General features: G+C 42.8%; 1 protein-coding gene across 1 annotated transcript; it reads left to right on the top strand.

The window, feature by feature from the left end:
* The first annotated feature begins 2,419 nt into the window (after nt 1–2,419).
* On the top strand, nt 2,420–13,112 carry LOC117270995 (uncharacterized). Its single transcript, XM_033649055.2, has 21 exons — nt 2,420–2,576; nt 2,656–2,714; nt 2,781–2,867; nt 3,248–3,369; nt 3,461–3,604; nt 3,761–3,859; nt 3,939–4,109; nt 4,435–4,537; nt 6,089–6,306; nt 8,483–8,639; nt 8,721–8,932; nt 9,019–9,133; nt 9,224–9,417; nt 9,546–9,660; nt 9,741–9,910; nt 9,989–10,083; nt 11,218–11,348; nt 12,177–12,366; nt 12,574–12,715; nt 12,834–12,930; nt 13,014–13,112. Exons 1-21 carry the CDS (start codon nt 2,554–2,556, stop codon nt 13,082–13,084), a joined length of 2,715 nt encoding a protein of 904 aa, XP_033504946.2. The 5' UTR covers nt 2,420–2,553; the 3' UTR covers nt 13,085–13,112.
* The last annotated feature ends 1,321 nt before the right edge of the window (nt 13,113–14,433 follow it).

Genomic DNA, 14,433 nt, shown 5'->3' with positions numbered 1-14,433 from the left:
TCTCTGTTTCCCATCAGGAAAAACACACATCTGTGCATCTTCTCAGGGTTTGCTAATAAAAGTTCTGTCCTGTATTGTAATGAGGCCCACCACAACATTTTGAGAGCTGAAGCATTAGTTAAATCCCTAGCATGTTTTTTTTCCCCAGCATTTCAGTTGTGAGACTTTGCTGATTTTCTTTGCATTATGGGATGGTAACAGGTGGTAACATTTATCTGTTGCTTTAAGAGAGTGTCCTCAAGTGTCTGTTGCGTCAGTGCAGCCTTTGTTACCTGAACTGTATTCTATTGAGTGCTTATTTTCGTCGCCTGTATGTTTTGTGCGGATTGCAATAAATTAACCTACTTTTATTGTGTTTTTGCTTGCAAGGATTTTGTAGCACTTTTAGTGGTGTGACAAACTGCTGTCTGCCTCTCCTTTGCCCGCAGTGAAAAACCATGTGCCAGAGACAGCAGTAAAACACAAGAGACTCTCACACTGAGCTAAAACGAGCAATCATACTGTGGGTAAATAACATAAATAAACTGTCTCACGTAGTATTTTGCTGTTATTGTGTGTGTTTGTGGTGGGCGGGGTGCAGAGGGGAGGAGAGACAGACTGCGGAGAGTTGAAGAGTTGATGACGGCTGCACTGCCGATATAAAACAAAGGGGGTTCAATATGGCCGATTCCCTATGAGTTAAAAAATGCTTTGATTGGCTGGATACAGATCTTTGACATTCCTATGCAAGATTATAGCCTCCTCCTCGGCTGAGCTAGCAGTAGATGCACACTTCCTTATGAGCAGTGATACAGTTAGCAGGTGTAGTTTGGTAGAAAGAAATAGTTTGTACATGAAACTTCTCACAGCAAGGTCTGGGGATTATCTGGAGTAACTGGGTCATGACTTTTGCATATAGAAATTGCTGTGGGGTTTTCAAATGCGCTTTTTTGGCACTTTTTTTAGCCCCGTTCCATCAAAGGCTTTCGGTATGGAACCAAAAGTAACCTTTCAGACATGGTACCCACACCCTAACGTTTCCACCACAAACAGTACTCTTAAATATGGGTGGAGTTGTTGTCACTCACTGCTCCGTTTATCGTCCACAGAACGGAGTTGCACACTGACATTTTTAGAACAAAGTAAAACAGGCTGCAGTGAGAGTCTATCTCCATGGGACATTTAAAAATTTCAGGTTTGTGCATTTAGTCCTTCTCAGGGGTTTAGTGTTGCTGGAGCCCACAGGAACTACGCTCCACAACGCTTTCTTTCTCCAAGTAAGGATTAGTATATATGCAGTCACATAATCTAGTCGAAATTAATTTATATAAACGTTTAATGATCCACTCATTACTAAAAGTGTTTGTCATATAAAAACTAAAGTAATGGTCAAAGTTGTCACAGTGAAATTTAAGGTGTGTTGATGGATTCACGTCGTCATCTCATGCATTGAGTAACAAGTTAACGTTCCACCTTAAAAGTTGCCGGCAGTCGGCCTAGTTAATTAAGTTATTTTTTCTCAGACTCCAGCTGCTGCAAGAGCCAGCAAAACATCCTTTCATTTTATAGATAAAAAACTCTCCACGGTATGAACAGTGGTTACATGAGCCTCAAAACCAGCCACAGCTCAGCCCTGAGCAGAGTGACCGTCCGCTATTGACCAATCAAAGGACTGCAGTGTTCACAGCTCCACCTTTTAGTACCAGATCTGTGTGCTAGGTACCCCAACAAAGGGGGGACCAAAAATGGGGACGGAACGGAACGGTTCTATTGTCACCATCCACAACTTCTCACACGGGGGCTTCAAAACAGGGCTTTTGAGCACCACAGTGTCATCTAGTTCCATTATAGTGGAGAGAAGGCAGACATCTCTACAACTATCAACGACAACAGGTAAGAGGAAGAATATGTATTTTTGATTTGGGGGTGAACTGTCTCTTTAAGTCTCGCTGGGGTCTCCCTCCCTCATTTCCTGTCAAAATGCCCAAAACACAACTTGTAAAGTAAGGATATAGATATAGATATATAACACATTTTATTTAATTCCACATTTCAGTTCCATTCTGCACCAGTAAGCTATTAAAAAAACATACCTGTGCTCCATTTTGAAACTAAGTGTTCTGATTTATTTTGTCTCATCTACACATAGAGGAGATGAAAAAGTTCTAATAAAATTAAGCTCTTTAAATTTAAAGGCAGAGTCAGCAATTCTCAAGAGAAGACTGTTGACACTACGCTGGCTGTGGAGCTCAGCCCTTTACCATCCCTCCCCTTCTCACTGCCTTTCTTTAAAAGTTATTGGATCAGAATTGCTGACTGCACCTTTAAGCCAACCTCGGACAATCAGCCTTTTTGCAGTGCGTGTTGACACTCACCTCACACGAGACTCCGGCCAACACAATTATCCCCATCAGGCTGTAATAGGATCCACCTGTGTGTGGTTGTATATGTTGAGCAGAGACGTCCCTCATCCTGCCCAAAGGGTCGGCCTGGAGAGTTCATTCCCACCACAAACTTCCTTATAAACCACAAATACAGGGACTCTGCTGTTACCAGTTTCCCACCTCTTGTGCCATGGGTGGAATAGTTGGATTGGGGTTTGTAGTTTTGTTTTTATCCATTGATTTCTCTCAAAGATTTTTCTTGACACTTTTGAAATGAATCAATCCCTTTCAGGTGGTTTATTCTCCTGATAGCAGTTGGGAACATAGAGGCACAAAAGACGCCCCCTATAAGTAAGTTTTTAAATATGATTTTAATCCTGCTATATGCTGCTTACTGATAGAAATGTTCCATCCCAGGTATCACCTCAAAATGCCTGGGGAGCGTCATGCGTGTGGACGTCGGTCCACTTGGAGGGAATCTACTAGAAGTGTCTGCTGTCATTAGTGAGTTCATATTTGATTTATGTATTTATTCAACCTTTAACCAGGATTAATCCCACTGAGATTGCTTTTGCTGGGGAGTTCTAGCAAAGATGGCAACCTATAGTGTTTCACATAACCCGGCTTCAAACATTAAACAAATGGCATACATTTTTCACAAAAAAGCAACAGATTCAGTGGTCAAATAGTCCTTAAACTTGTATCTGAAATCTCCCATGCTCCTAATATAATCTAGTTTAAGATGACTCTGTAGCCGACACTGAGATACCGGAGCAAAAACTTTAAAAGCACTCTTCCATAGACTTTAAACATTTCTGAATTTATTGTGTTTCTCTGCTTCGTCTCACTTTAATTCATCCAACCATCCTCCTTGTCCTCCTCAGATAACTCCGCAATCCTTCTCACACCAAGTTTAGCTTCTCAGTGTGGCTTCCGGATGAACATGGACCAGCTGGGGAACGCCGTGATTTATGCTTCCCTTCAAAACTGCTTTGCTCAAAATGTGGTAAACAAGACTGAAAATATGAATTCGTAGAGCCTGGCCAAATGTTGTCTCTTGACGTGGTGATCATTTCAAGCCATATCTGTGTTTGTAGGGCGATGAAACGTTCACAACGGAATTAAATTTGCGACTGCACGGGAACCAGGTGGATGAGGACGAGCTGTACGAGGTGGCTAAAACGTGCCACTATACAGCCTGGGCCTCCAGGGAAATTGTGTGTGACCGCGACTATATGGAGGCAAGTGAATACAGCAGGGCTCTCAGGGGTCGTGTTTCAGTCTATATGATAAGTGGCTTTATGTCCCGTGTGAGCATCAAGGCTGGTGCATTGCATGTCACGGCAGAGGGGAGAGGGGGAGATTGATTATCACTTATGGAGTGCCCTCATTTCTAGGTGTCTGTGAACAGGGCAGCTCCAGATGATTACGCCCTGCCTGAACATCCCATCCCAGGGGCTCATTCAAAATTTGGCGATCCTCGACGAGCTGCTGAGGTTAGACGAGCTAATTTTGCCCCTTAACATTCCAGAAACATCACTCACTGTATCTGATGTCCTAATATTTGCCTCACAGAAGCAGCCCATAGACGCAGGATTCAGAATCACAACCCTGGTGTTCTTCACCCCTGAGGAGAGGATCATGAAGGTGACCGAGGCCCAGCAACGCGGTTACGGCATCTCAAACACCCCCACGAGGCTGGTTCTGCGAAGCCCAAAGACCTCACCTGAAACGTACACCCAGAATGTGAGTAGACCGCGGTTCACTAAATTTTAAACAAGCCTCACTTGATATCTTGCTCCTCAGGCAGGCTCTGGTTGAATTACTCGCAGCCCATTAGATGACTACTTGCTTACACTTGCAGCCAGTAAACTATTGGATTTAGATCAAGTAATGTAATCAGACTGCCTTTAAATGGATTACTTTGTCTCAAATCCAGTTGGCACGGTTAAATACATTCATTATGTTGGAATTACCCACATCCTGAGAAATTAAATTATCTCTTGTTGCAGCAATAAGTGGACTAAACGAAGCATTTACATACAAAGTGTTGTGTAACCTCACCCCGCAGGTAGCAGGGGTGCCCATGACGGTGCTCAAAACCTCGACAATATTTGAAAAGAAGTGGCTGGTGACTCGAATCGATGCAGGAGCTGCGTGTCCAATACTGGAGGGTAATGTTTGAACAGTAGGCATGGCCATAGTCACCGCTGAGGTCATGTCTTCAGTGTTTTCTCTGGGAATTTGTTAGCATAGCATAATAATATTAGCATATTATAATGCTAATTGTTTTAGGTTAATACTTGTATTTTGGGTTTCTGATAGAACATGTTTGAATGGTCAGAACTCTTCATTTTCCTTTTATACTGTCTGGAACATCTGTATTCACCCCCTGTCTGAAACGCTTCATTTTAGCCCTCCTCCCGAAGGAGCATAGTCTGCTCTAATTGGTCAGCATTTTCCGCACCATCGTGTCTCTGCATTTTCACTGCAGCCAGGGAATGACTAACTGAGAACGGCAACGTTTTCTACTGTTGAAAAATGGCCAATAAAAGTAACCCGCAGCTCAGTCTCCAGAAGAAAATATTTGAATTGTACATTTCTGCAAACAACGAATTTGTTGCATCCGTGCATTTCACGTATTTTCAATATTTTCTAAAGTGACTTAATATAACATGACTTTTGTCATCCGGAGGTGGAGACCACCGCCAGTTTGCTTGTGGTGACCATTTATTAAGTTTCCACCAGTGTTTGTGGCCCCAAACCTTGGTGTGTTTTGGTGACACATGACAGCCCACCCGTCCCTGCTTTTCCAGCGGCTTTTGTGACAAACGTGGTGGTTTTACGCTAAAACGTGATCTTTTCCTAACCATTAACAAGAGTTTTTGTGCCTACACCTAACCACAGAGTGTCGAGTCATTGGTTGTTGACGTTTTGGGATGCCGAGTCAAGTTCTGCTTGTCGCATGCATTGTCTTCTTTAAAAATACACTTTTGTTTTCACTGAAAAATTTACTGTTTATACAGTTGTGTTGGACTTTCGCCACCTTAACCATCGTTCTTGTCCAGTCGCATTTCCCTGTGACTCCGCCAAGTGCCATTACACTAAGAGTGACCAGTCGTATATCATGGCGACGTTTAAGGACAGCTTTTTTGTCAGTGTCTGACACCACAAGTTACTGCCCAAACGTCGGATTTCAGCAACTTCGAAGTGAGACAGGGTTGGTTTCCCTGACATTAGCATGTAGCTTCAAGCAGCAGTGTAGGCTACATAATGTAAAAACACGCAGTAGCGTGCCTGGGGTAGTTGACCATATAAAGAAATCTGTTACAAGCTAACGTCAGTTTGTCTCAACGGAAGGAAAAAAAGGTGGAAAACTGAGTATTCAGAATAGTCTGGAGCCTGAGGCTTTCCCACATTTACGTGTGCTTGCTTATTTGAAACTTTAGCCAAGTTTTATTGTAAACGGATACTGTAATATCTGACAGAACATATAAAAGCAAGATAGGTCCCCTTTAAACTTGCACATAGTGGGTATTTTAATACCAACTCCAGTATTTTTAGACTTTGTATATTCAAATTTCGCCACTAGAATAACGTGGACTCATCATGACTTCAGTATATCTAAAACCTAGGTTATATGCCCCTGCCTATAAAATATTAAACGTGTCCATGTTGGGTCTTTCCTCATCTAAGTGCTGTATGTGTTTGCCATTTGTGCACAGGAAGTGTTTCCTTCACTCCAGACTCAATCAGCTGGTTCCTGCCGAAGCATATTGAACCGCTGATCTCTGGCCAGTTCCAACTGTTAGAGGTGCACATGGGCGTCAATGGCAAGAGGCTCGACGCTGCTGAGATGGCTGCCAGACAATACTCGCTGTCTGTCAATGATGTGTATATCGTTGTTGAAATTCCAGTTGGGGCTGACGGTGGCCACTTCAAGGTCAGATATGTACTTTTTCTGCATTTGTTTGAATTCAACTTCAAGAGACCGTTCTGTGCAACTAAAATCTGCGGCCATATTTATAAACATTTGGAAAACACTCTGAGCCTAAACATTTTTAGTAAGGAGTCTTAGCTTAGAAGAGATTTAGGGAAATTCTCAGAGCAACTCTAAGCAAGAAGGGGGACACAAACTTTATCTTAGTGAGAAGGTGTGGCTGACCCCCATTGCTAGGTATGATGCAGTCTATTGTCAGATGTGATTGGTTGTCACAGACACACCCTTTTGTGAGCCTGCATGGTATGGATACCCAGTGGAAATGAAATGAACCACATCATATGAGACTGAAAGTGTTGTCATTGTTAGTGTGATCACTCTGCTGATGGAAGGCTGCAACAGCCAAAAGCCATCACTGCTGCACTGTTGCAGTTTGGTCATTTTATTTCTGGCGTGATAGCGTTATTGTGTAGGGTCTGAAATGTGTGCGAATCTTTAATGAGATCAACCACAACCATTTTAACTGCATGATCTAATCTGTAGCATTTCATTTACTCAGTCATTCAGCGTTCAGAGAATATTTCTCAAACCTCTTTGTGTTTCCACTATTCTTAAACTCTTACGCTTCCTAAAAGTCCTACTCCTAATAGTTTTTCATCTTAGGTACTCACTTATGGGCTAAGGTAACTCATCTTTGCCAAGACATAGGGCTGTATTCCCAAAGCTTCCTGGTGCTAAGAGTTGCTCCTAGTGAGGAAATTCTTAGAATTTCCCCTTAAAGTTTAGACTAGGTCACTGTAAAGAAGTTTATTCACAGAGCATCTTGGCCCTAAAGAGAACTTCTAGGGTGAAAAACTGTTGGGAGCAGAGAGGAGGATTAAGAGGCTTAAAATGGTGGAAACACAAAGAGGTAAGAGAAATATTCTCCAAAAACTGGATGACCGTGAGTAAATGAAATGCTACAGATTAGATGGGGGAAAATGTCTGGTTGATGTCATTAGGGATACGCACACAATTCCCACCTAACGCTACAACACCAGAAATAAAATTACCACAACACTAACACCTAGAAAACTGATAAAATGCAACAGTGCAGCAGTGATGACTTGAGTCTGTCTCAACCTTCCATCAGCAGAGTGATCACACTAACACTTTCACAGTCAGCAGTTCATTTCATTCCTACTGGGTGTCCACACCTTGCAGGCTCACAAAAGGGTGTGTCTGTGACAACCAATCACATCTGTTAAAAGAATACCTGACAACCACACCTCCTCACTCACTGAGGTAAAAGTTTATGTCCCCCTTCTTGCCCTAGTTGCTCTGAGAACTTTCCTAAATCACTCCTAAGCTGGGACTCCTACTCAGAGTTTTTAGGCTAAGTTAGGAGCCCTCAGAATATTTTGAGTATGGCCCCTTGTCTTAACTTTAAGGGGAAATTCTCAATGTCAAGAATTTAAGAATTTTTGAATTTTTAAACTCTTAGTACCAAGGAAAATATAACCTTCCTTCCTTTCCTTGTTAGTACTAGGGAGCTATGTGAATATGGCCCCTGTTTCATAGATGAGCAAGACTGATGGGTGAAGTCACAGAGACTGGATTGCAGCTGCTGATGAACCTATAAGTGGCGGATCACTTGCAACTCCGGTTAAGTTGTCTCAAGGTCCAATTAAAAAAAAAAGTGCATGTATGCGCTGTAATATTATTGGTTACAAAATTTTGCAGCTGAGCACAATTTGCAACAGAGAGAAAAACCTTACATTTCCAGACTGCCAGCGACAGGTCCAGACTGAGGTGCAGATGCTCTTTATAACCCCAGGCAGTGTATTATGTATAAATGTGACACAGACAAATGCACTCCTGTTACCATTTGCACAGGAAGGGGACCATTTTTGTCCAAAACGTGTACATTTTACCTCATTAAAATGCATTCAGATTGCACAGGAGCACTGAGGCACTATTCCCTTGGCTATGCAGTTAGGAGTGCATTTCAACCTTTGCATGTGTTTTAAGAATTAGTTTCTTTTTGTCTAATTTGTGAAGATTTCACAGTCCTGAAAGCTGCACGATCGTCTTGTGAATTTGCCCCTCAGTGCCACACTCCTGCATATATGCATGTACTGTATGTTCTGTAAATCTGGATTTGTCGTCAATAATGTATGAAGGATGTTTGATTTTGCAGAGTCATGTTCAGGATGGTCAGTACCTCACTACTTATACGATTGAACCGATGCTTGAGTTGCTCTGGACTGAAGATGCCACTCACGAGGACACAAGATACAAAGTCCTCTTTCCTATCACGACACCATTAATGTCTCAACCTCCGCAAGTTATCGACAGTGAGTCTTTTATCATCGTACTCTAGTTTTGTTTTAACATACAGCAAGTTGCCTTCATTCCTCTGTATTTCTGCCTCACAGACACTGTTCCCAAGGAGCGGATATTTAAGGTGCTGCTCGGGCCTTTCGGCACCGATGTGGCACTAATGAACATCACCCTCCCCTCTGAGGTTTTGTCAATGGCGGACTGCAGTGTCAGAGGCTTTAATGTCCTGGAGCACATGTCCCCTAACAGCAGCTCAAAGGTCTTTACACTTGAAGTGCCCTTCACGGACCATGCTGTACTACAGATGGTGAGCTTTACTCTCAACTTGGGAAATGAAATGTAAAAAATTCATTTTAATTTCGGCTGCTAATCTCTCTCTGTATGTCCCAACAGAGAGATCAGGGGATTACAGTCTACTCTCTTCACCTGACCTTTGGCTTGCTGGTCCTACCAGAGTTTGCTCCATTTTCTCTCAATGCATATCTGGAGGCTAGACTAGTAGACGTCGGTCTGTACTCATGGATATGACAATTCTTTCATCACAAAATGCGTAAAATTAATCTAGCAGCTGTATTTTTTTTTTTTTCCCCCTCTGCAGTTCCTCCCTCTGTCACTGGTGGCTGTGATTATCAAAACTTCTACGTCCTGGTGAAGTATGGAACCCACAACTTCCAGACCATGGTTGGAAGACAGATGTTGACCCCCGGGCTGGCTCAGCAGTACGGCCTCATGGACAATGGCACACACTTCAGTTTGACAGTACCATTTTCTGCCTCCGACGCTGTGATCGAGGTACGATGAGGGTCTGCTCTCCTAACTGAAGTGATGGATGTGCAGGGATTTATCTTGGTGCCATTTGTTTTCGAGATATCAACCTCCATATAATGTAACATTTTATTTTGTTCTTGACACCATCCCAGGCTGTTGAGTCATCATCCATCAGGAGCAGGCTCGACGTGGCTCTGAGGAGTCCAGAAACCAACACAAATATCCAAGAATTCTCTGTGGCTTGCAATTTCGTCTCAACGCTGACTGGTTTGTGAGAGAAAATGTTTCTCATGTCAGGCAGAACTCCCAGCGTGTACTAATGGCTGATCCTCTCCCTCTCTTTTCAGAATGTTTCCCTAATGGGACCATGACGGCTCTGGCAATGAAACTAGAGTTGGTTCCCAGTCTGAACCCCAGTCAGCTCACCCTCAATGACCCCAGCTGTGGTCCCACCTACAGCAATGACCACTACGCTTATTTCGTTTTCACTGCGAACTCCTGTGGGACGACCAGAAAGGTAGCATCCGATTAAATATTTCTGATGCTGACTAGTAATGCTGAGACTGACCTTAAGTGTTTGTTCTTTTTTCCTTAGTTTTTGCCAAACATGATGGTGTATGAAAATGAAATCTCTCTGCCAGATGAACTTGTAATGAAAGGGGAATCAAAGACGGATGAGCCGGAGTATGAGTGAGTGTCTTGAAACTTTTTTTAAACACATCAAGCTGAGATGAGTTAATTGTCAAAGAACACACATTCAAAGCTCTCCTGAGTCAACATTCCTTCATCACAGCTACTCTAATGTGAGCTGTTGCTGCATTTCTTTGTCCTAATGTGACAGTGAACTGAGCATCTCTGGGGTTTTAGACTTTGGTCGGACAAAACAAGTAAAATTAAGACATCAACTTGAACATTTTATAGACCAAAACTATAAATTGAGAAAATATCTGTGGTTTAAAAGCTACAGGTGGTGACTTGTATAAAGTTTTTTTTCGTATTTCCTAAAACTGTCACTATATTCACACAGCACTAAATGAGAGAGCACTGATGCTGCCTCGGTTGAAAACGCCACGCTAAAGTGCCCTCTTGAGTGGCAAAAATGAGAGAATGTGCCCTATCAGCTTCCCTCTTGACTGATCAAAACAAGACGATATGCCCTATTGGATGAAAACGAGCGGATGTGCCCTTTTGGCTGCCCTCTTGATTGATCAAAACAAGATGATATGCCCTATTGGATGAAAACGAGCGGATGTGCCCTTTTGGCTGCCCTCTTGTCCCCATGTCATGCAGTAGGTGCCCTTTTTTCCTTTTCGCCCCTGTCATTCAAACATCCTGAGTCCGTCACTGTGAGAGAACGAATCTGTGAAAAACAGCATACATTTTTAATGGCCTTACTGCATGTGAATGACAACCAATGAGAGCCGAGGAGTCTCTAACGAAGCTGTCAATCAAATGCACCGCGATCAAAATAGGCAGCACTGATCAAATATGAATCAAGATTCTGTGACTGCAGTGAATATTTCTTGCCTCAAATGTTTTCTGAAACTTATTTTAGCGTACTGTTTAGCTGCGAAATGAGTTTGGGACCCGGCTGCCATGTTAAACAGTCGAGCCGAAACACGATACCGCCCACCAGCATGAGCAAACTTCTCATTTTCCAGCTAAACAGTATAATAGTTGGACAGTTTGACCACAGTTTACGAGCAGAGATTTAATGCAACGCTTTGGAGTGAACGAGACCACTGACAAATCGAGACTTATTTTATTGTCACATGCATGTTAAATGAGTATTTCTGAAACTCTCATGGGTCCCTGTCTCTTCAGGTTCAAGGTTTTTTGTTATTATGACATCAACACAAACCACGCTGTGGCCTTCAACGCCAGACCCCGCAGGAGTGAACCATACGCTGAAAATGCAAGAGGCAAGCTGCAAGTTGCAATAAGACTTGCTACGGGTAAGAAGTTCTGATTATGGATTGTTTTCTGTTTTTCGACATTGGGAATCCTTTAATTCTCCCTCTGACTGAAGCCACAAAAACACATTTAAGAACTCTCCCAAAGCCAGAAAGCGAGGGGAAAATGATTCTACTTCCCATCATGTCAGCATGTTGAAACACAGGTCTTCATGGATAATGGAGAGACATAAATCTGATTTTTACTAACCTGAAAAATGTTGGCTTTTGTGGTGTCTTGGACAGTCGTGCAACTCTCAAAGACAAAAGAACACTGGATTCGGTCAGGGGGGGGCGACCGCGCTAAAGTGCCCTCTTGAGTGGCAAAAACGAGTGGATGTGCCCTTTTGGCTGCCCTCCTGAGTGGTGAAAACGAGAGGATGGCCCCTTTTTGGCTGTTAATTCAGAATCAAGGACGAAGGCTATTTTGCCATACATGGGACACAAGCTTCTTGCGCACCAATGGGGCCCCATGTCATGCAGTAGGTGCCCTTTTTTCCTTTTCGCCCCTGCCCTTCAAACATCCTGAGTCCGTCACTTCAAAAGAAGCAATGGCATGTTCCTAAATGACTGTGGTGTGCTTTAAAGACAGGGGGCAATCCTGCAAATGGGTCTTAAACTAATTGTGTTGGTCAAACTAATTCAACTTCTGACTTGAAGTTAATTGACTCATTTTAAACCTGTCATCTTAATGACCAAGTTGGCGAGTGGGACGTTGTACTTTCAAGTTAAACTCATTCATTTATCTGCAGGTTCTGTGTACAGGCCATTTCTATTCCTGTCTGAATCCATAATGATTCAGGTCAACATGTTCTGTGTCTCTTTCTGTAGACGACTCCTACAGCGCCTTTCACAGAGTGGAGGATTATCCAGTCGCACAGTACCTACAACAGCCACTGTATTTTGAGGTGGAGCTGATGAAGTCTGCAAACCCTAACGTGTCCTTGGAGCTGATGTACTGCTGGGCGACGCTGGACAGTGACAGGACGTCCCTACCCAAATGGGACCTCATTATTGGCGGGTAACTTATTAATTGTGCCCTGCTGGGATGTTTGCCCACATATACAAACTGTAACTGTCAAACTGAGACATGGACATTGTCCTTTTGCCTCATAATGGACAGTGTCATCAAGGGGGGCTCATTTTGCAGACTTCCACACCTTTTTTATCCAATTTAAAAAGTGCACTAGTGGGCACTTAAGATTTTAAACTCGTTTTTTCCCCATAGCTGTGCAAACCCAAGAGACCCACACCAGGTGATCTTCCATCCTGTTTGGCCTGATGCCAGAGTTCAGTATCCTTCGAACTTCAAGCGCTTTGAGGTCCCGATGTTTGCCTTCGCCCAAGACAAAGACAACTTGAGTCACCAGGTAACTTCAGCTATAAGAATAAATGTTCTTGTGCTCCTTTTTGTTTTATGCTTCAGATTTAGGAAAACAAACCGTAAATATAAATAACAGTAGCCATAAACCTCTTTATGTCTTGTAGGTGTATGTCCACTGTGATGTGGAGGTCTGTGATGCCAGAAATCCAGTGGGTGGAGCTTGTAAAGTGCAGTGTTCAAACCAGGATGACAGAATCAAAGGTATGACCTTTCACACACTGATGTCAATATACAATAATGCACTAGCAGAATTGTTCATATTAAAATTTGTTTTTCTTTCACAGGTCAAAAACGTGCTGTTTCAGATGGTCACATTTTCACACAGGTGTCATCAGGACCCATACTTATAAACTAACATCCTAATAAAAGATTTTAAAACTTCACACTTGCATTGTTTTTCTTGGAAATATTTACCTGGAGATGGATATCTTTCAGCTGTGACTGTTTTCTATATTTCGGATAAGGTCCTAACCGAGTATCCTATTAAAGACCTGCTCTGTTACCTCAGGTGTTTGAGAAGAAGCTTGCATCTGAGCATTATTCTAAACTAATGTCAATCAGGAGAGACTCGTTTGGGGGGGGGGGGGAATATTTACCTGTGCAGATAAGTATGAGAAATATTAAAGTATTTGGCAATTACCACCCTCTTGGAATAGATGACATAATGATGGGGTCTAAAGATGTAGATTCGGGAACCCTCCCTATGGTGGTGGTGGTGGTGGCGATGAAGAGGAAGCTCAGGATCTGTATGTGAAGAGGAGTGGGCTTCTGATGAGTTCATCCTGGGCTCTGGATAAGGTAGCTGGAGGTGAATGGGGTGGAGGATGGTGTGACAATTCCTCCTGAAATGACAGCTGACAGGAGCAGAGAGAACAGATTTAAAGTTTGGCAGCAGCAACATGAATGGCTGAAGGAGATCGTGGCAAAATGTGATTCGATGACCAGGAGAGGAAACACCTATAATCAGCTTATTGGAAGTGGTGGGAGAGAAATGATGCTATAAAGTGGAGTAAATTAAGTCTTTTCAAGTCAGTTTTGCATGCCGTGGCTTCAGGGCACTTGGATTACGACGGATGAGCCATTCTGATGTTTTTGAAATGCATTAGCAGAGTTTTATTACATTTTCAAAATGTGGGTTCCATGCATTTCAAGTGTAGCTGTTATTCCAGCTAGCTGTTATCCTCCAATACCCCGAACGAGTTTTGTGGATTAAAAAACTACACTGGACTTCTTGTCAGCATGAGGGTCAGTAAGTACTGTCTGTATTTTCATTCTAAAGTGGCCATTTCCTTTTAAGCCTTTTTATAGAGATCGCACTATAGGGCAGCTACAAAGTTCCTTCTTCATGCTGCCTTTGCATTTTGACACAAAACCAAATGACAGTAGCATCATGCCAACCCAGTGTGTGATTTTTAGACTGCATGCCAGCATCGCAGAATCAAGAAGCATGACAAGCGAGACTGTAACACACCAGTGTCAGCCTCTAGTGTCACCTATAACACATGCGTCGACAGCTCTATATAAACAATAATAATGGCATTAACATGGCAATAACAATTATTTAAAGTCTCCGTTACATCTTGTCCTCTGTTGGGAGAGTAAGCAGCTTCCAGACGTCATTGCTTACCCACTTTGTGGACATTTTCAGCTGCTGTACTTCTTCTATGAGTTAGCTGCTAACTGCTAACAGCTACTTTTTAAACC

Source organism: Epinephelus lanceolatus, chromosome 13, assembly GCF_041903045.1.
Source record: "Epinephelus lanceolatus isolate andai-2023 chromosome 13, ASM4190304v1, whole genome shotgun sequence".
Classification (NCBI taxonomy): Eukaryota; Metazoa; Chordata; class Actinopteri; order Perciformes; family Serranidae; genus Epinephelus; species Epinephelus lanceolatus.
The sequence above is the reverse complement of the archived record's forward strand: the minus strand, read 5'-3'. Positions and strand labels throughout refer to the sequence as shown.

Coding starts and splice junctions, on each gene's coding strand:
- LOC117270995 (XM_033649055.2), top strand. CDS start 2,554: ATGGGTGGAATAGTTGGATTGGG. Junction 3,370..3,460: donor ACTGCTTTGCTCAAAATGTG/GTAAACAAGACT, acceptor CTGTGTTTGTAG/GGCGATGAAACGTTCACAAC. Junction 10,084..11,217: donor ACGGATGAGCCGGAGTATGA/GTGAGTGTCTTG, acceptor CTGTCTCTTCAG/GTTCAAGGTTTTTTGTTATT.